This window comes from Cryptotermes secundus, unplaced genomic scaffold (genome assembly GCF_002891405.2).
Source record: "Cryptotermes secundus unplaced genomic scaffold, Csec_1.0 scaffold257, whole genome shotgun sequence".
NCBI classification, from domain to species: Eukaryota; Metazoa; Arthropoda; class Insecta; order Blattodea; family Kalotermitidae; genus Cryptotermes; species Cryptotermes secundus.
Window position 1 is genome coordinate 224,936 of NW_019734352.1, and position 20,643 is coordinate 245,578.

Sequence of the window (20,643 nt, forward strand, 5' to 3'; positions counted from 1 at the left end):
GTCTGCTTTTACCGGTTCTCACGGTCTCTTCCCTTGCAGATTTCTTATATTTTTTCTTCTACCCTGAAGATGGAGGCGATACGTTCCTCCGAAACGTCGGTTAACACCACATATACACGGTGCCAAATCCCAGAAGACTGCTTTCTTCTGTGTCTTTCTTTGTGATATTCCGCCCAATAAATTGACAGCATCGTCATAGATCAGATGATATTTTCTATTCAAATTTCCGTCCCTTGTCTTTTCACACGTCGGACCTTCCTAATGGCGTATTCTAGGGATAATCTGAACGACAGTGACGATAAAGCATATTCTTGTTTCAGATCATCCTGAATGTGACACGTATGAAACAGATACTTGTTCCCGCGACCTTTACCCTAGGTCTCCTTAAATACGTTTTAATCTGCGTAACTTGTTTCATGCCTATGCGAAACTCATTGAGAATACTGCACAACTCTAGGCTTTCTAGAAGCCTATAAATATCGGATAGGCTGTCCCATTGTACTCCCTTTCTTTCTCCAGTATCCGAAGACTACGGAATATCCGATCGGTAGTTCATCAACTGCTTCGAAATCTGCACTGTTGATCCCGAATAATTTTGTCTACGTACGGAGGCAGCATTACGAGGAGAATATTATACAGAACTGTGTTTGCTGTTGATAACTACGATATGCTTCTATTAGTTAGGTTTGCTGTCCTTGTAAATAGCTACATTGTGTAGCTTTATTCCCACAGAATATATTCTAAGCATTCGATTACTCGCAACAACCGCGTGTCTGCAATTTCAACCTCTTTTCCTTCCATAAGGGAAACAAGCAGGCTTGTGAGTTTTCACGCTGTGTGTTTAATACGCTCGTATTTCCAATTGTATGTGCTGAGCCTCGTATTTGAAATCAGTTATGGCCCATTGTCATAGAATGGTGTTTGTTGTATTACTTATGCATAGTATCAACGTTAAATAAAACGTGGGTGTATACAAAATGCCTATCTGTTCTCCGATATGAGAACATTTCTCTGTATTTCTTTTGTAGTTTTGTGACATTCTTGACAAAGACTTTCCATTTAGTTGTAATTTTGCTCATTTCGATGCGTCTTATTCAAGGTATTGTTATTTTACGGACGTAACGGATATAAAGGGTGTTTACATTATTGTCCCTCTCACCCGGAGAAACTTATTTTGCTTCTGAACTATGTCATATATTGGAAATGTGTCTTTCAGTTGTGTTATGCTTGTTATGTCTGAAAAAGTGATGGTAGCTTCGAGTGTATAAGCTGTTCCGCAGGTCCTTCGTTGGTTTATCTGAATACCTGTCATATTCCGTTGTATCAACGTCGATGCGTAGAGAATCATACTCCGTAAGTAACCTTGGCTAACCGATGCATTTATTTCAAGAGAGAAAAAAGCCCTTGACCTGCACCTTTGATTAAGCCCCTCCATACTGTGTTTTAACCATATTCACGATTCTCATGCCATAGCAGTCCGGGATGATACATTCACACACACACACTCCCCTTGAGGAACCGGGGTAGCGTAGTCGGTATAGCGGCTGGCTACGAGCTGGACGAACAAGGGGTCGGAGTTCGAGTCCCAGTAGGGTCGTCCAGACCGGCTCTGGGGTCCACACAACTTCCTATCCAATGGTTACCGGGAATTCTTTCCCGGAGGAAAAGGGACCAGTGTATGTATACATCCATTCCCCCATACGCTTTCATGGCGTGGTGCTTAATTCGTTAAGCACAGGAACAACTTTTTACTTCTATTCTTCCCTTGCGTAGGCGGGTTCGAACGGTTCGAATACCCCGATCGTAGCTCTGCGAGTCGTAGAAGGCGACTTAAGGGGAACCCGATGCCTGGGGGTATAACTCAGCAACCCTGTCAGAGGGGAAAATAAATACAGGTACCTGATCCTCCAGATTGCCGGTCACGGTAGCCGAGCGGTCTAAGGCATGCACTGTCTTCGCTCGCTCGGAAGCCGGGATCGTGGGTTCGAATCCCACTCAGGACATGGATGTTTGTGTGCGTTTTTCTGTGTTTGTCTACAGGTAGAGGCCTTGCGACGAGCTGATCACCCGCCCAAGGAGTCCTACCGCATGTGTAAGATCTAGTAAACCGAAGTGAAACGGAGAGTTTCATGGAGGTAGGCCTAGGCACACTGGTGCTGTAGTGCCACAGAAAAGAAAAAAGATCCTCCAGATTGGTGATGAGACGCAAGGCTGACAACGTTGCTCTATAAAAATTATCATTGCGATGACGATGATGAAGATACATGCACATATAAATACCTTTTTAACCGAACGTCTATCAATATTTCAATAGACGTTGCGTTCAGATATATTCTTACCAATATGCAAATGTTTCTATCGAGTGGAGCGCTGATATTTTTATCATGCTGCTAGGCAATGAGAGGAGAGGATGGAAGCGCTGTAAAAGCAGACATTAAGGTTCGGCCACACAGAGCGCTACGTACGCTATGTTCGCTATACGAACAGAAAAATATCTCCCTTTATTGCCAATGTGACTGACCACCTGAGCTGCCCTAAAATTAAAATTCGCTTAGTGAGGGGTGCAGTCCAACTGGGTCCACTCGGCACGGCGACTACTAATTGGCCTATTCTAGCCTGCCTCGGGTGATTATGAAGATGGAGAATTTGGTGGAATGAAGATTGGCAGGGGAAACCGAAGTACTCGGAGAAAACCCGCCCCAGCGCCACTTTGTCCACCACAAATCCCGCTTGACCAGACCCGGGATCGCTGGGAAGCCAACGACTAACCGCTTGAGCTATGGCGCGGCTCTGAGCTGCCCTAACTCTCTACAGCAGCCCTGCGCTGCTGATTACCCAGAACTGTATCATCCTTCCAGCATTTCTTCTCTGTGTAAACAGCGTGACCCAAAACATCATGTGTATATACGGCTGGCTTCTTACACCCTTCCTCGTCTTTCATCGAGTTTCCAACTATGTGAAAGACGAATTAAATGTTATATTAAATAACGCCTGTTCTTATATTTCTTAAAACTGAACGCCGCCACTTGCAATGTCTTCCGAAAAGTTTTCTTTTCTCCATGAAGTTCAAATGTTCTTTTGTAATCTTGCCCAGCGAGGTAATAAAAGTAAAAAGTAAATCCATCCCTGTAACAGGCCGTGGAGGGCCATAGGGTTGTGAGACGTTGAGGGTCCCACACTATCTAGACAATCGGCTCATAGATGGCGGTAAGGTTGTCAGCCTTACGCGCCGGCCGCCCTTTACCCCCAAGAACATTCCAAGAATATTCCTGGTACTCATTTCTGTTAGAGGCTGAGTTGACCCCAGGGCCATAGTGCGGCTGGAAGGATTAGGTCAATTGAAAAATATCCAATGATCTCATCGGGATTTGAACACGCTACCTTCCAACTTGTAGCGTAGTGCCTCAACTAACTACGCTACCGCATGCCCCCCATGCCAGTGGAATATATCCTTTATCTATCTATGGCTCTACAGCCCTTATGGACCTTGGCCGCTTTTGCAGTTTCTTAATCCGTACACAGACGGTAGGACTCCTCGGACGTGGAACAGCCCGTCGCAAGGCCGCTACCTGCACATAGGACAGCACAAACACAGAATAAACGCACACAGACATCCATGCCTCCAGTGGAATTCGAATCCACGATCCCAGCGTTCGAAGACAGTTCATGCCTTAGACCGCGCGGCTCTGCGATCGTCATATATATTTTATACACGTCAAAAAAAGACCGTTCTTCACTTTTGCGGATAGCACAGACAATGATCAAGGAGAGGCATGTGACATGCATAGTTCATATCACACGACGGTCAACACAAGTGCCGTTACATGTCAAACACTGTTCCGAGTGATGTTCTCCTTGACATGAACCCTGGCTTTCGTCGAATAGAAAGTTAATATGATGTGTATATTGATGTGTCATCCATAGTGTAAGGAGAATTAACCCTGGAAGTCGATGTCTAAATTTTACGAATAATAACATATTGTTTCCTGCTAGCTTCACATATTTACTGAGACATCTTGCGGAGTGTCGGCATTGCCAAGTTCTTCCCAGGACTTTGGATGGAAAAGGTTAAAACTTCCGTTCCTAGGATATTTTGAGGTGTATGTGTATCGTGTTTGTGCTTATCGTGATATCGTGAGCAAGATACGTGGCACGCTTTGCAACATGGTGTAGAGTACAGGTCATGAAGTTTTGTTTTCTTTTCTTTTTCCTCTTAAAGACCGTGAAAGTTCGTCTTACTCTGGAGTGTGTAGGCGATTTTCAAGATTCTGCGGGTTGCAGCCTTGACTCCGACCTCCGCACACCAGATGAGGCGGGATGGCGTGACTGCGGCAAGAGGGTGATATGAACAATGGTCACCCTGCACGCGAGCAGTTGGCTAGTCCCTCGATCAATAATAATTAGCTGAATAATGAAAGGAACAGATTTCGCTTGATTGCAGTAGAGGAAAGGTAGCAGGGTCGTACTGAAGTGGGTTGAGTTCTATCTGGTTTTTCAGGAAACGGAAGTAACCTTCTGGGGGTACTAATTGTGAAATATCTTCCAAATTACTTAAAATGTTTTTGTATAAACTGCATAAAATAAATGTACAACGGAAAGGTCATGACTCCCCGGGTTTAAAGCAGCCGGGCCGTGAAGCTGACCATTCACCTCAAAATAGTGCGAAGTCAAGAATATATGGATCTACACATCCACTTCCCCATACCCCTTCATGGCGTAGTGTTTAATTGCTTAATGACAGGGACAACTAACTCAGTGTAACTAGATCCTTCCTGAGCAGCTGATATTTTCTTAGTTAGTAAGAAATGCCCGGCCTCTTATAGAAGCCGAAATTCATTCCCCNNTACACTCACACAATATATATGAGACAAACTCCGTCTTAAGTGCAACAATTTTATTGTAGTCCTTTCTTCTTCCCTTCCTCCACACGGGAAGAAAGGGAAGAAGAAAGGACTACAAGAAAATTGTTGCACTTAAGACGGAGTTTGTCTCATATATATTATTTGAGACATTTTATTCTAATATGATATAATCCTTGCGTATCTTTTCCACCATATTGCGCAAGCCCTTTCCTGTCTCGTTGTGTCATGTACGACAGAATATGCCATTCATTTAGATACTGTGCTTTGTGTTGCTGTGAATGACACGAGGTGACAAGAGCATCTCTTTCACTGCACAGGTCGATATAACTGGAAGTGCAAAATGTAAGGTAAAGCTATCCCTGTAACAGGCCGTGAAGGCCCATAGATTTGTGAGACGTTGAGGCTCCAATATTTTCTAGACAATCGGCTCAGAGACAGCGGTAAGGTTATCAGCCTTATGCGCCGGCCGCCCTTTACCCCTAAGGAAGATTCCTGATATTCATTTCTGTTAGAGGCTGAGTCGACCCCAGGGCCATAGTGCGGCTGGAAGGATTAGGTCAAATGAAAAGTCCACCTAACTTGGAATCGATGCCGTGACCCTCAGGCTTGTAGCATAGTGCCTCAACCAACTACGCTACCGCTCGTCCATGAAATTTAAATAAATTTATTTTTGTAACGGAAAACCTTTCAATTTTTGTTTTTAAACACCATAAACAGGGTGCAGCACTGCAGATACACTTAGATGGTAATTTACGTCTTATTGCAAAGTGCTGCCCCGACACATTTCTTGGGGAGCTGAGGAAAACTACGAAGCAGTGAGGGCAGGAGACCTCCAGGCCCAGTTTATGACCCCAATAGTGAGCAAAAGCGCTCCCTTGGCAGTGGCATACGGGCCCTCAATTTACAATGCTTCCTTCCGTGCTCATTTGCAATCTGACACATTCACAATATGGAGAACACATTGTAGGCATAATTGCAAGAAATGTAGTTTAGATATAATTCTAAATATTGAAAGATACGGTCTTCTGGTGTGAGTAGGAGGTTAATGTGAAAGAAACTTACTCATGTTTGGGCGGGACGCGCTAGCCCTGTTTCAAAGTCAAATGAATAGTTTCTTGACGCAGCATGTGCCCCCGGAACGTCGGTGGGGATTCGTTGAGCTGACCACGCGACACCAACCATCCGCTAAAGTTGGCAGTAACTTCGCCGGCAAGCGGCGGTCGCTCGGTCGGTAGAGTTCGCTTGAGGACTAAAACCACGGAGTTTGTTTTTGTTTTCTTATATTTATTTCTGTCCTGGAATTTTGTTTTTATCTAAACTACAAGACTACATTTACATCTCTGTAAATGACGTGACTGGAAAAGCAATTAGGTCTACAGCAGGCAGATATTTCCTGTACAACATCAGAAATTATTCGAAGTCTTATTACAATATTTAAGCTCTTAAGAAGTGGAGAACGTTTACAGACTGAATACAGATTCGACCGCTGAAAAATTTGCAGTCACTCATGTAACTGCGAGGTATGAGAAAATGAAATATTCATAAAGGCCGCGAAATAATACACTTAGAGACACGGAAGATTTACATATTCATTCATTCTCAGTTTCTTTCCTTATCTCTTCATTTATTTCTTCTCCTCTATATTTCCTTCCTTCCTTCTCTTTTTTCTTCTATTGAGATCCTTATAATTCCATATACAGCCTGCAATTAATTATATGCACGGAATTTGTTATGCTCCATATGTCGAAAGACACGCAAATGTACAGAATTTCTGCTAAAGCTATTATCAGAAAGTTTCGCTATGCTTAACTTACAACTAAATTATAAAGTCTGATTTTCGCTTAGTTAGCGTTACAGGAAGCTCCTTGTATGTGGCGAACCTGACTTCTTTCAAAGAGAAAATTAATTCGTTTTTAGTTACCATTTATCAGTATTTTACTTTTATTTTGTCTATTTAACGATACTGTATCAGCGGCGTGGTCTAATAATCAGAGTTCCTGGCTACAGATCCATAGGTTCGGGTTCGATTTCCTGAGAAGTAGTGGGTCTCGAACGGGGTTCACTCAGCCTCGTGAGGATAATTGAGGAGCTATTTCAAGGAAATAGCGGCTCCGCTCTAGAAAACAAAAATTAACGGCAGTGGGGATTCGTTACGCTGACCACATGACACCCTCTATCCAATTAGGTTGGCACTAACTTCGCCGACAAGCGGCGGTCGCTCGGTCGCTAGAGTTCGCTTGCGGACTAAAACCACGCAGGTTTTTTTGTTATGCTATAACACCGAGGCGCTGAGGCCGTCAACACAACAACGAAGTAAATTAAATTTTACCAGAATGGTTAAACGTCAATAATTATCAGTGGTTTAATAAGTTTTATTGCCTCGTTCAGTCAATATATATTTCGGTCACACGGATCTTCATCAGGTGGGTTTTAAATAAATAAACAAAATATATTATTATTGTATTTCGTAGTTGTATGCTTCCTTTTTTTCAATAAGCGGCGTAGGTGCTCCGGGTCCCGGGTCCTGACTTCTAGCCTTCACCCTTCAGCAAGACCAAATTCATCTATACATACGTATTATTGATTTTGGTTCCTATATTTTATTTCTGGTTAATACGTGCCGATTTTTCATATCATTGCCCATAAACATTCCTATCTTATTGCAACTACATCACGACCCCCAAATTACCGTCCATTTCTATGTATCAACAGTGAGCTGGCTGGCTAGTCTCGAAAATGCTTGCACTAATGCTGTTAGGGTTTTGCGACGGGCTGATCCCCCGTCCAAGGAGACCTGCCGACTGTCTTGGATTAAGAAACTGAAGTGAAACGAAGCGTTTCACGGATGCTCCATGCCCCAAGTGGGAACAACAGGAACAGAATAAGACTAAGAAGAAGAAGAATGCTGTTTTAATAAAAGAAAACAAAAGTAACAAAAATCATTTAAAAATAAAGAAACCCTCTTTCAGGTAAATACGTTTAAGTTACGGTGCAGATGGTTGTGTCTTTACCACAACGTCCAAAAGCGCTCTCGGGCTGGGAGTAATTTAACTGGGGAGAAGTCGGCATTCACCTCTCTAATATTGAATTGAAAATGATACATAATTTTTACACATCTTGAGAAACATGGTTCAGTTGCAGGGCTCATTAAATTATTTATTTTTTAACTGATCGATTCTCTCCTGCGAGCATATCCGTTTGGTTCTATAAATTATTATTATTATTATTATTATTANTATTATTATTATTATTAGTATTAGTATTATTATGAGCCTGGATATTACAGTCAGTATAGTGACAAGCTACGTGCCGGAAGGCCAGGGTTCAATTTCCGGCAAGGGCAAGAAATTTTCTCTCCTCTGCAATGTACAGATCGTCTCTGGGGTCCACCGAGCCTCCAATCCAATTGAGGAAAAGGGGTTCTTTCCCCGGGGGATAAAGCGGTCGGGGCGTCAATCTGACCACTCATCCCCATCTATTGCGGAGGTCAAGAATGATGAACATATACCTCCACATTCCGTTATGGCTTCATGGCGTGGTGCTTAATTAATTAAACACAGGACAATTAATATTATTAATATTACTATTATTAGCGTCGTCATTGTTATACATAGCCTTAAATGTAAGTTACGTCACATCCAAACACCTCTCAGAGAAACGGTTTATTATGTGAAGTATGGCAAGTACCCACATTTTGTTATATGGTGAACCATTTTTGACAAATATGACCCATTCATATTTGAAATGCACGTCAGATGAAGGGTGTATTGTGTTGGGAGCGATAAAAATTGACTTCGCCCTCCCAAGTTTTATGTTACTTTCACACTTAGGTGGTAACACTCCTATTATACTTTCGGTTTAGGTATTGGGTTGGATGAATAATACAATTTCTAACAGACAATTCGTAACGCATTCCTGTAGTGTTGGCGATACTGAACGTAGTCTGGTAGTGTCATTAATAATACACGTTCTCGACCGTGTAGTTCCCATGACAACTTGAGTCGATATTAACACTACACGTGTCTGTCCGGAACCTGCAAGTTTCAGCGTTGCATGTCAGCAGTAGTGTACGTTCTGTTTTGTTGGGAAGGCACGTCACAACAGACTTAACAAAAGAGCGGAGCGTGCTACAAACCTCAGCATCAAAGTGATCGATAGTACATCTTCCACTGAAAGTTACTGTCTTCCTGGATGCGACGCCGTATATCTGGTAGAACGTTACAAATTTTTGGAGGATCCTGCTGCCTCCATGTTCATGGCATGTCATATACTTTTCGAAGGAATCTGTTGTCTCCACCATCAGGGTAGAAACTCTTCTACTTTTAGGAGAAAACTGATGCCTCCAACTTCAGAGTAGAAAACTCTTCTACCCTGAAGATGGAGACACCCGATTCCTCCGAAAGTATGATAATGTTCTGCAAGATTACACGGCCCCATATCCCAGAAGACAGAAACCGTTATAGTCACGGGCGTGAGAACCCGAAATCCCACTTAACAAACACCTGTTCAAATTAATATTTCTCCTTCCTCCCTTCCCTGCCATAAGGATCGGCTCCTTGAAGGCATTCCCCAGCTTCTGAAATGTATCCGATCAATTTCTCGTTTCCTTCTAGTAACAGGCCCAAGTCATTCTATATGACGTTGATTTCTTGTGCTATGTCTGTTTGTGTCCGTCCAGATGGACCCTGGGGCCCACCCAGCCTCATATCCAGTGGATAGCGGGGGCGATTTCAGGCCGGGGTGTGAAACTGACTCCTCACCTCCATCTAGTGTCGAGGTCAAGAATGGTAGAGCTATACCTCAACTCCCCCACATGTCTTCATGGTATAGTGCTTAATTAATTAGGCACAGGGAGAACTTCACTTTCACCTAAATATATTTACAGTCTGACTAGAGAAGGGAAAGCTGAAACCAATGGGAAGCTGAAACCAATGATTCAGGAAGCGTATTGGTTGTAAGCTGATTCCAGAGAAAGCCATTCCCCATGAAAAGAAATACAAATACATATTATAACTTAATTAGGAAAAATTGTGGAGTTCAGATATTTGCCATAATAAGGCGCCTTGTGACTGATGCAGATTTAGGCTATCTAAAGTTATATTACTCGAATTGCCCAACAATTAAGGAACAAGCCTGAAAGGGGTACATCTGTAACTGAGTCTATATGTTACTTAAACAACGCAGTTCTATGCTGAGGAAGCAATCACATCTGTCGTCAATGTAGAAGTTCTTAAAATTCTTTGCGGTTACATTTTCCTGAACTGGTCAATGTGGATGTTTTCTGAGCACATTATTAAAAAAGGAAGAGTTCTCACAAACCCATAAACGAAATCACATTCCATGATAAAGTTGTAACTACACTTACATATCCACATCAAAATAATATCAACACTCACATAATAGACACGATACACTGAACAGAAGTCTGCTCGGTCGTTCATGACCTACTGCATAACATGCAAACTCATTGGTTCTAAATATAGAGGTAGACCATTTCTTTGAAATATAGACAAACATCTATGAAACTATACGGGGTCTCTCATCCCAGAAGATAGTCCTCTTCTTAGATCCATAATTAACTCATGAGCTGCTGACCCGTCCCTCTGGACCGAGGTTCTCTACTAAATCCCATGCTTCGTAGTTTCCAAGAAGGAACGCTGTGTTCCACTTCTTGATATCGTCCATATATCGATATAACTGCTGAGCAGTTCTCGCTCAAAAGTAGTAGGGCCCAGTGACTGCATCCCCAGGAACGTCATGATCCAGTAGGACAAGTTCTACCATTGGCGGAATTACTCATGATTTTCCTTGCTATGTTGCATAATCCAAAAGTTCGAAACGAGCTTCACCGGACATTATTAATGTCAACCATCCTGTCATGCGCCATCAAGATATAAAACGGAAGGCAAGATAATTTCTTACTCCAGTCAACGCCATGTCTCTAGTGTGATTAGTTCCATAACAATAGTGTTGTATTTGCAAAACCGCAAGTCAGGCACTCTGAAAATACATGTGTGTATATATATCAGAGTAGGGTAAAAGGTTCCCTCCCTTATATCACTCCAGTAATATCTGAATTTGCGTAAGTAATGCCAAAAATTGATATTTTTTTGTCTAAAATGTATACACGTTGTAGTCTCGGTAAATGCAGCACATATTCAATATTGATTATAAAAAGAATATCTAAAAGTCACGGGAATGGTTTCAGATGGTTCCATTAAATTGACAAACAATATCATCCTCTGGAAGTTGAAATAAATGTTATAAAAGTCCGATTTACATCCTGGAACAGTCACTTTCTTAGCCACGGTATGTGCTTCCGTTGCAGATGGTGGTCATGGAAGATGAGGGAGACAAGAATGACGTCCTGCGTCAGAAGAGAGGAGGAGGAGAGAGGAGGTATGTCTACGACGCGGTCTTCGGCGAAGATTCCACACAGGTGAGAAGACTTTCCTGGTGTCAGCTTTGCAAGAGGGATGACAGAAGACTTTGGCGGGCGATAGCGGTAGATTTACGGCAGGAACAGGGATATTTCTGTCCGTCACCGCGCCCAAACCGGCCTTGCAAACCATTGGATACCGCGAGTCAAAGGTTTTATTTATGGAGACGATGTCCGTAAATGACTGGAGTTTAATCAAATTATTGAAGCCAAACGTGTATACATATATAGGATGTAAATAAATATACATATGTTACAACGCTCTGCGGTAGATAGATGGGTTCAGTGTGATCCCATTTTGTTAACACACCCGTGTCCGGAAACGCTTTGTTTATGTGCTAGGGCCTCTGAAATGTGAAGGAGGACGCCCTCACCTCCTACCTCTGTGGCTTACTGGTGACATTCACCTAACATTTCTCCAAGAGACCTTACCCGTGCTGCCGGAAGTGGTGCCTTTGGAAGTCCGCCGTGAAATGCGGTTCCAGCATGATGGCGCCACGGCACACTGCACTAATGTCGTCCGTGAGTATTTGGATGAAACCTTCAGCAACAGATGGATTGCACGTGGAGACCCAATAACCTGGCCCCATCGCTCCTCTGGCTTGACTACATTGGATTTCCTTCTCTGGGGGTACACGCAAAGCCTGGTGTACCAGTCTCCAGTGGAGACATAACATGATCTTGCGGCAAGGATTGCAGTAGCAGCTGGAACCACCCGGGAAATGCCAGGAATCTTTCAAAGAGTTCGGCATAACATAGCCAGGCGGCGGAGAACATGAAATAAAATCGGCGGCAGCCATTTTTAGCAACTTTTATAATGTAAAACAACGATAACGTCTCCTAAAACTTATGCATCCTCTCGGAAACTTTGTGGCCCTTAGTGCCAAAAGGAAGCGTTTCCGGACACGGGTGTAGTAACAAAATATGATCGCACTGAACCCATCTATCTACCACAGAGCTCTGCAACATATATTTATTTACATTCTGTATGTAGACGGCGTAACTGAAACCACTTTTTCGTGTTCAGAGGGTCGCAATTTGTGTGTATATTCGTCAAAATCTCTACATCAGTTGTTTTCAGTATCTCAGTACTTTCTCTTAAATACTACGAATATGAGAAAGTAAAAGCAACGCAACACGGAACAAGCTAATTGAAAAGTAATTTTTGCATTTAAAGAGTTACCATTAATGATCCGCTTTTAGCATGAATTATTTCTGTATTTTTACCATAGATTAGTGTAAATGTTGAGCTTATGGTCCTTTGTTTGAGGAAGGTAGGAATGTTAGTGCTCGTACGAACACAACTGCATCACTGTTGTTACTTCAGAATGTCTTTCTAGAACCTGGGGATCAGATTATGGAAGCGTGGGAACCCCCCATGCCACTCTTAACATCACGCAGCTAATTCAGCGCGAGAAAAAATTAAATAAAGACTGTAGCACCATCTATGGAGTAAACCCTGAACACGCGAGACTAAAACCTCATGGAAATCCACGAAGTGTAGTAAAAATGTAGCATCTTAGTTTCTTATCGTCTCTCTTATTGGGCTGTGTAAGCCGCTCCTCTGAAGAATTCATTTTACAGGGTAGGGCAGGAGCTTCTAGAAGGGACTTCTCATTACTCGGATATCGATTAGCCGGCAGATCGATTGCTAAGATTGCTACTTTCCGTCACGTCCATTTGCTTAAACATATGACTCCATCACTTAAATGAGAATGTTTCCTGAGTCTACTGACGTCACNACCGTAATAATTCTAAATAGGCCGCAACCGCCTTCTTCCAAATTTATATTTGGTCAACATTATCTTACATCAGCACCACAGAATTCCTCAGTTTGGCTGACATTGTTAAATAATCGAAGTGTTTAGAAAACACTCAACACAGCGCCCCTTCGTCCACCAGAAACTTGTACAACCTCACTTGGGATCGAACCCGGAAACCGGGAAGCACGGGGAGCCGGCGACTAACCGCATGAGCTATGGCACGGCCGTCTTTTTTGTCTGGTAGGGCTAGAGTATGCAGCTGAAGCAAGGCAAACGAAATTTCGTACGGAGCTAAACTAGAAGCAGGCATGTATGTTATGTATACGGTACCATTTGCAAGTCAGTAATTACATGGCGACGCTGTGAAACTCTGAGTCTATTATCGTCAAATTTAATGTTGGCAGAATCAACATTTCAGTGGTGAGCGTTCACAAAGATTAATAAAACAACAGTAATGAACATTAATAGATCCATAAGAATAGAAATCATTCGAAGAGGAAAAAAGGTTTCATGGGTTCAACTTGGCCGGTCACACTAGCTGCGCGGTCTATGGCATGAACTATCTTCGCTCGCTCGGACGTTGGGATCGTGGGTTCGAATCCCACTTAAGGTATGGACGTCTGTGTGTGATTATTCTGTGTTTGTGTTGTCCTGCGTGTAGGTAGCGGCCTTGCGANCGTTTATTTTGTGTTTGTGCTGTCCTGCGTTTAGGTAGCGGCCTATCGACGGGCTGATCACTCGTCCAAGGAGTCCTGCCGTCTGCGAAAATTGATTACGGAACTGAATAAGAGGCAAGGGCCCTGAATGGGCTGGAAAAGCCATTGAAAAAAATGGGCTCCTTGAAACCCCTTGTTGCCCTTCTCATTGCACTGACTCCTGTGTAAGCGTTTCTGTGCATCTGAAAATTGTGGGATGTTTCAATTATTATAATTCAAGGCTTAGCCCATAAAAATTATTTCAGTTGGTACACTTTGATGTTTCCTTTCTTCCTAGCTGCACGAGTGGTTATGTTGGTTCTTTTCATGTTTGTTTTAACCGCAGTCATAGAAACGAACAAAAAAGAGAGCTTACTGAACACACCTACAACAGGGAGCGAAAGAAACAATGAAGTGTACCATTTAATTAAATTTTAATATACTTGAGCTTGGATTTTAATCGATTATACCTAAAAGTTCGACGAACGATGATGGACTCTAAAGCCTAGCGTGCACCAACTAGCAGACAATAGTAAAATTTTTATATTACGTGTTGACGGCCATGCTATTGAGCGAAACACGTCGCAAAACGAGTTAACACACGAATGTAAATGATTTGTACATAGAAGCCACAAAACTTAATGTTATAATGAAGGGACTGAATGATCACTAATGCTCATACAGTAGCTGCTGCCTTTACAAAGGAAGACATTGGAAACCAAATCTCGCTAAGAGAGAAATGTTTTTTCCTATGTAGTATGAAAATCTGAATGGGTTTGAAGTTTATTGTGTATGTAATTTAAAAACTAAAAATAAGAATACTGCCACGTGTAGGGGTGACTTATAAGGGGGCTTTGGATTGGATGATTGAATTTACTGCACCTTATACATTCACACATTTAGGACTACAAGTAACACAGCGCTATCGCTATCCTGCACACTCTGCAGTTCACCGTTACATACGCACTAGGATTCTCAGTCTTCACTAGCCGTTTCCTGGCAACGGATTTATCACAGTCTCACTGCAAATAACACATGAATTCTTTTTTTCACATTTTAATTGCGTTCTTGCCATTTCTGCGGCTGCGAATTCCCGAGACTCGACTTGATCACTCTCGACTATTGTTGTATAGTACGTCTACTATTCATGTCCTCTGGAACACTTCTTATAACCACTTTGCACGGACCCCACGGAAAACACCGTCTTCTGTTGTCAAAACTGCGTGCTTACTGGTCCGTTACGTAGAAATGGTTGTCCTATTGTCGCGTGCTCGTGTGTTGCAGGAAAGTTTTTATCAACACGTTGCCTAGCAATGGATATACACGTCACATTTTAATATAAAGCCAAGAAGAAGTTAAAGTGTATAGTAATATAACAAAGGTTACTGAGAATGAAAGTTGGAACGTGTTCAGACATTGTACCACAACTCTCGCACGCGCCGGAAGCCTCACTTTATGCTAACAATGTCGAGTAATTGTAATATACGAGTATTTGTGGCTTCTCTATTACGTCCATGGTAAGAAGCAGGAAATACAAAGGACGTAAATGTTGCATATATGTACGTAAGCCTATATTTACCGCTTCGCGATTAAGACGAATGGATGAAACTAAAGTTCCGCTAATCCTTAACATCAGCATTAGATGAAGTTGAGAGGTCAGTATCAGGCTCCGGCCGGTTTAACGGTACACCCAAACCGGTCTGTATGTGTCTTGTTGGGAGCCAAACCGAGTAACCCACCTTACAGGTAGTCGGTTTGCTCACACACATGTCCTCACTTATCAGCTTTTATGTACAGACGCTAAATCCTAATTTTATTGCAAACAGTTAAGTACCTTCGGGATAACAAGCATAACCTGTCCGTTGAATCTGTTCACGCTGTCTATGCGAATAACGCATACTTCAAGCACTTAAGTTTTCTTTGTGTCGCCGTTTCAGGATATGGTGTACGAGGCCACCTCTAGGGGGCTGGTGTTGGGTGTTCTGATGGGATACAATGCCACAGTGTTTGCTTACGGAGCTACGGGCTCTGGCAAGACGCACACCATGGTAGGCAATTCCGAGCAACCTGGCATCATGGTCAGGGCCCTCAACGATATCTTCCAGGCTGTCAAGGACTCCGCAAACCCTGAACAGTTTACTGTAAGTTCAGAAATCTTAGGTTAGGTTACACCAAATTCATGGTCTTTTACAGTGGAACAAGAGGGCTCTTGTCGGCTAGTCGCTGGCTTCCAACCGCGGCGGCCCAGGTTCCAGCCCAGGTCAGGTCATTTGGGATTTGTGGTGGACAGAGTGGCGTTTAGGCAGGTTTTCTTCGAGTACTTCCGTTTCCCCTGAGCTTTCTGATTCCACCGACTGCTCCACACTCATCACCTATAATCTGGGGCTGGTACAGTAAGCCAGAAGTGGCCACAGTACCAAGTCGACTCAGTCTCACCACACTAATAATAATAATAATAATAATAATAATAATAATAATAATAATAATAACAATAACAACAACAACAACAAAACGTCTGTCAGTCTCGGGGAAGAGATTTTAATTATTTCACAACAAAGTGTTGATGAAAATATTTTAACCTAAGAGGAATTAACAGTAAGGAGGAGAAAATTATATAATGCAAAGCATTTAAATTTTGTGAGCTCCACCAAACTTCAGTAACTGACAAATTTAGACAGAGTGTCTTAACAGGAAGAAATTACTTGGGATGTAGAGGAGTAGACGGGAGGATAATAATAAAATTAATTTTGGAGATACGAGAGGTGTGGAATGGATTCAATCCCCTCAGAATCGGATGCAGTGGTGGAATTTTGGGTTCCATAAAAGGAGGGAAATTTCCCACCAGCTGAGTAATTACAAATGTTTAAGAAAAATTATTTGATGTAGTTAGTTGTACTAATAGAAACTGGTACGACAGAGGTCAGAAGCAAGTAACCGACAAAGCAGCATTGCTTTTACTTCCGGAATAAAATCAATTCCTCTATGGGTATGATGAACTCGTCGTGACATATGTATGTAGGCGTATTTCAGTGTGACTCATAGTTTAAGGATTTCCCCAACATGCATATACTGCATATGTGTAGTAGCCTACATATTAGATGTACATAAATTGTCTTCTTTTGCACTAAACATAACTGGAGTTTGAATCAAGAAGTTCATGTATATGTGTAGTTAGGACTGGCAAGTTATATTTGTTTGCTTATTTATTAATTGCATTTCGACTGGTGCTTCTACTTCCACCAGATCTACGTCTCGCAATTGTAATCATACTACCTGTACCACTAGGACTTGTGCTCTTGTAAAGTTAACCATGTGTGATAAGGTATTTCAGTTATACAAATCGAACACTGAAGCGTGCCAATTGAAAAAGTGCCTTATTATTATTCATCGAATGCCAGTGAATTGATCACGTGTACATCAAATACGAATCGAAACGTTAGCGGCTGCTTCAGATCGCGCTGTCAACCTACACGGCGTCCGCTAAACTTCCACACGCAATATTCTCTGACAAGGAAATGGTCCGATCCGACATGTCGAAACCTGCCCTGATTTTTTTTTCACTGCAAGAGTACACACAACANTGCGTGTTGCGTACTGCTCTGTTCTGCTAGGGGTGGACATTTCTCCAAGGGTCTGGCAGCCTATAATATTGGCCATGTTCAGCAATTTTTAAAAAATACTTGCAGTGCGTATTAGCAGCTAAAATTTTGACAGTGGATTTTGTTGTGTGTACTCTTGCAGTGAAAAAAAAAAATCAGGGCAGGTTTCGACATGACGGATCGGACCATTCCCTTGTGAGACATATCTTTGCTCTACCGAAAACATTGATCACCCTGCTGAGAAACGAGAGTGGATACAGAGGGCTGGCACTTGAGTTGGTTGGCTGCAGATACTGAACACTCGCCAGAAGACCACACTTTTTTCTGGCCATTATCTCCGTAACTGTTCAACTTTGGACATAGGTGTTTTGGGTTATATCGGCATACTTTAACATAAGGAACACCCTCCCGAAGTCTGGCACATTCCTCCTCGGACACCCTATATGTCCCGAATGGGGTTCGAACCCAAGATAAGAGTATTATGCAAACAGCAAAGAACCAGTGTAATGGCAGGCAACCAGTCAGCTGAGATACGGCATGTAATGGTTCCGTGGTAAAACAGCGTGGAAATATTACGCAGCTTATAGCCTACAAACGGACCTTGGCCTACGCAAGATCGAGTCCCGCATTCATAAACCTAGCACAGACATTGTGGTGTACTAAACAATAAAAGAAATAATCAATCAATGGACTACACAGGCAGGTCCGCTCTCTCAATGAACGGGTGGGTGTGAGTGGGCGAACAGGAGTGGCGGTTAGTGACATGGCCGAGATAGAGAAGGGCAAAAAATGAATGAGTATACAAGAGTGAAGGAGTGACTGAGACAGTGAGTGGATCAGTTTGGGATGTGACTGAGTGGGTGGAAGGATGAACTGCTTCCTCCCACTGCATCGAAGTGGACATAGTATCTGTTTGAGGTTATGGTGAAAGTGTACGTACAGTTTTACCAGATGGGTGAATACGTAAGGCTTGCACCGCCTTCGCTCGCTCGGAAGCCGGGATCGTGGGTTCGAATCCCACTAAGGGCATGAATGTTTGTATGCGTTTTTCTGTGTTTGTGTACNTCAGATGGGTGAATACGTAAGGCTATATCTGTAGATTTAGTTTTGCTTTCACTTGTAGCACAATTGCTTCAACACCAATTATTGGGAAGCGAACTCGTTTGTTGTGTAAGCTTTCGCGCTATCAACTTCCCTACGTTCTCTTTCANAAGTGAATGGAGAAGTTCATGGAGGTAGGCCTAGGCCCACTGGGGCTGTAGTGCCAAGGTAAAAAAAAAATACGTAAGGCTATATCTGTAGATTTAGCTTTGCTTTCACTTGTAGCACAATTGCTTCAACACCAATTATTGGGAAGCGAACTCGTTTGTTGTGTAAGCTTTCGCGCTATCAACTTCCCTACGTTCTCTTTCAAGCCTTTCCAGTTCTACATGTTATTGAATGATACGTCAAAGCCAAGTTTAATGCCATCTTCCATGAATGGAAAGTACAAATAGTTAATCTAAACCGTTCTATTTATATACTAAATATTCTACTTCACACAATCACATCAGTTTATCAATACTTACACAACAGATATGGACACTGAAAAAGAAAACATTTCGCTCTTTCTTGACCTATTACATAATTTATGTTTATGTGACGTATTAAAGCTAGGAAATTTGTTGTTATGGCAACCCAAAATGATGTAGTTTCAGATTGTCTAAATCCATGGAACTCACGATTTTCCCAGTATTTTATTGAACCAGAAGTTTCATTGCCGTGTACACAAGAGCCCTTCACGTATCCCTATCCTGAACCAGATCAATCCAATCCGTACCACCCCATCCTATCTTTCTATGATCCATTTTACTTCCTACGTTCCATGTACCAAATTTTATACCCATTTTTCTTAGTGTGAGTCGCTTATACAAAGAATTCGCCGAAGTCCAAGGCCCACCGTAACATTCCCTAACAATATTAATTTTTACTCCCAACTCCCAAGATGGAATAACATCCTTTGTCGACTGTTCGCGACTGCTTATTCAATATATTCGCACCTAACCTCCATACCTGGAGGCCGTGGCCTCCGACCGCAATCCGAGGCCGCTCCGTGCCGTGATGACAAGCCAATTAACATGACATCGTTGCATTACTTTTTTATGTAGAGGGAACAAGAAGTTCTGGAGAGAAATAATCTCCCATCAAAAGCCAAAATCAAAGTCACATTGCGACTGACGGTCAGTCAGTCAGTAAGTCTTGATGTCGAGCCCATCTGGGGCTCATGACCAGATATTAATTATTACCGTTTGAGAGTTGCGGTTTTATTTTTTGGGGCGCCCTCTCCGACGAGAGGACGGGTCTGTCTTTTGCATATGCTGCTGGTCCTTGCCAGCGCAGTCTTTTTCGGGTCCGAGTCCCTTTGGACTCACGTCCATATTTTAGTGTCTCAGATTTTAGACTTCCCGTTTCGTCGCCTCCTACGACTCGCAGGGTCACGGTGGAGGTATTCGACCCCGCCTCCACACGGGGGTAATCTCCCATATTCCTTTCAGTACATATCATTTTATACGACACGGACCGCATAGAAAACACCGCGTCCAGTAGTTCTCTTATTGTTGCGTATGTATTCGTTTACACGGGAAAGTGTTTACCTAACCGTTGCCCAATAACGGCCTTTTCTGGCTCCACAATTCCTAATTATGCGGGAAAGACACACTGACACGCAGACATACAGAGAGAAAGGTGATCTTGTAGGCTCCCTTTTATTTTCCAAAATAAGGAAAGTAGGGTAAAATTGACAGAAGCTTTACTGTACGAAATCTGGTACCTCATCCCTATCCAGAATACGGTAGGCTGGAGGTTTATTTTTAGAGCAATCAGACTTCGGTAAGGTACTACATTTCTATGAACGATTTTGTGACGGAGTTGTAATGCGAACTCGTGCAAAGTTAAACAAGTTTTGACAAAGTAGGTCAACATAATTTTCTCTGTAGGTAGTCTCTCCGCTTTAGAATACACTTGGTAGAGGTTCATACGTTTCCTGATTGCGTCAAAAGAAAATGTTTTCGGTTGGACAGTTTCCTTCACGTAGGGATGCAGTGACACTCAAGCCAATCCTTCTCTGCGCTGGTAGATCTGCGCCTCATCCCGAACACATGTTACAGTCCATAAGCGGCCAGAAGGCACATCAACACTCATAACGTCCGCCGCTATCCGGACAGCATCAGCCGCCTCTGCGTTGGCCTGTGTGCCATAAAATCAATTGACACGTGCTACTTGTGTCAGGCTCTTCACTGTACGTGA

General features: G+C 42.7%; 1 protein-coding gene across 5 annotated transcripts in view; it reads left to right on the forward strand.

Moving 5' to 3' along the window:
- The window catches only part of LOC111868803 (kinesin-like protein KIF19), a 59,042-nt gene that overhangs the window by 18,469 nt on the left and 19,930 nt on the right, over positions 1–20,643 (forward strand). For 4 of the 5 annotated variants that reach the window (XM_033753173.1, XM_023859792.2, XM_023859790.2 and 1 more), the window contains exons 3-4: positions 11,191–11,301; positions 15,697–15,900. In XM_033753173.1, coding sequence (XP_033609064.1) covers positions 11,191–11,301; positions 15,697–15,900 — 315 coding nt within the window. The remainder of the gene's footprint in view (positions 1–11,190; positions 11,302–15,696; positions 15,901–20,643) is intronic. The other variant, XM_023859791.1, reaches the window with a different exon arrangement.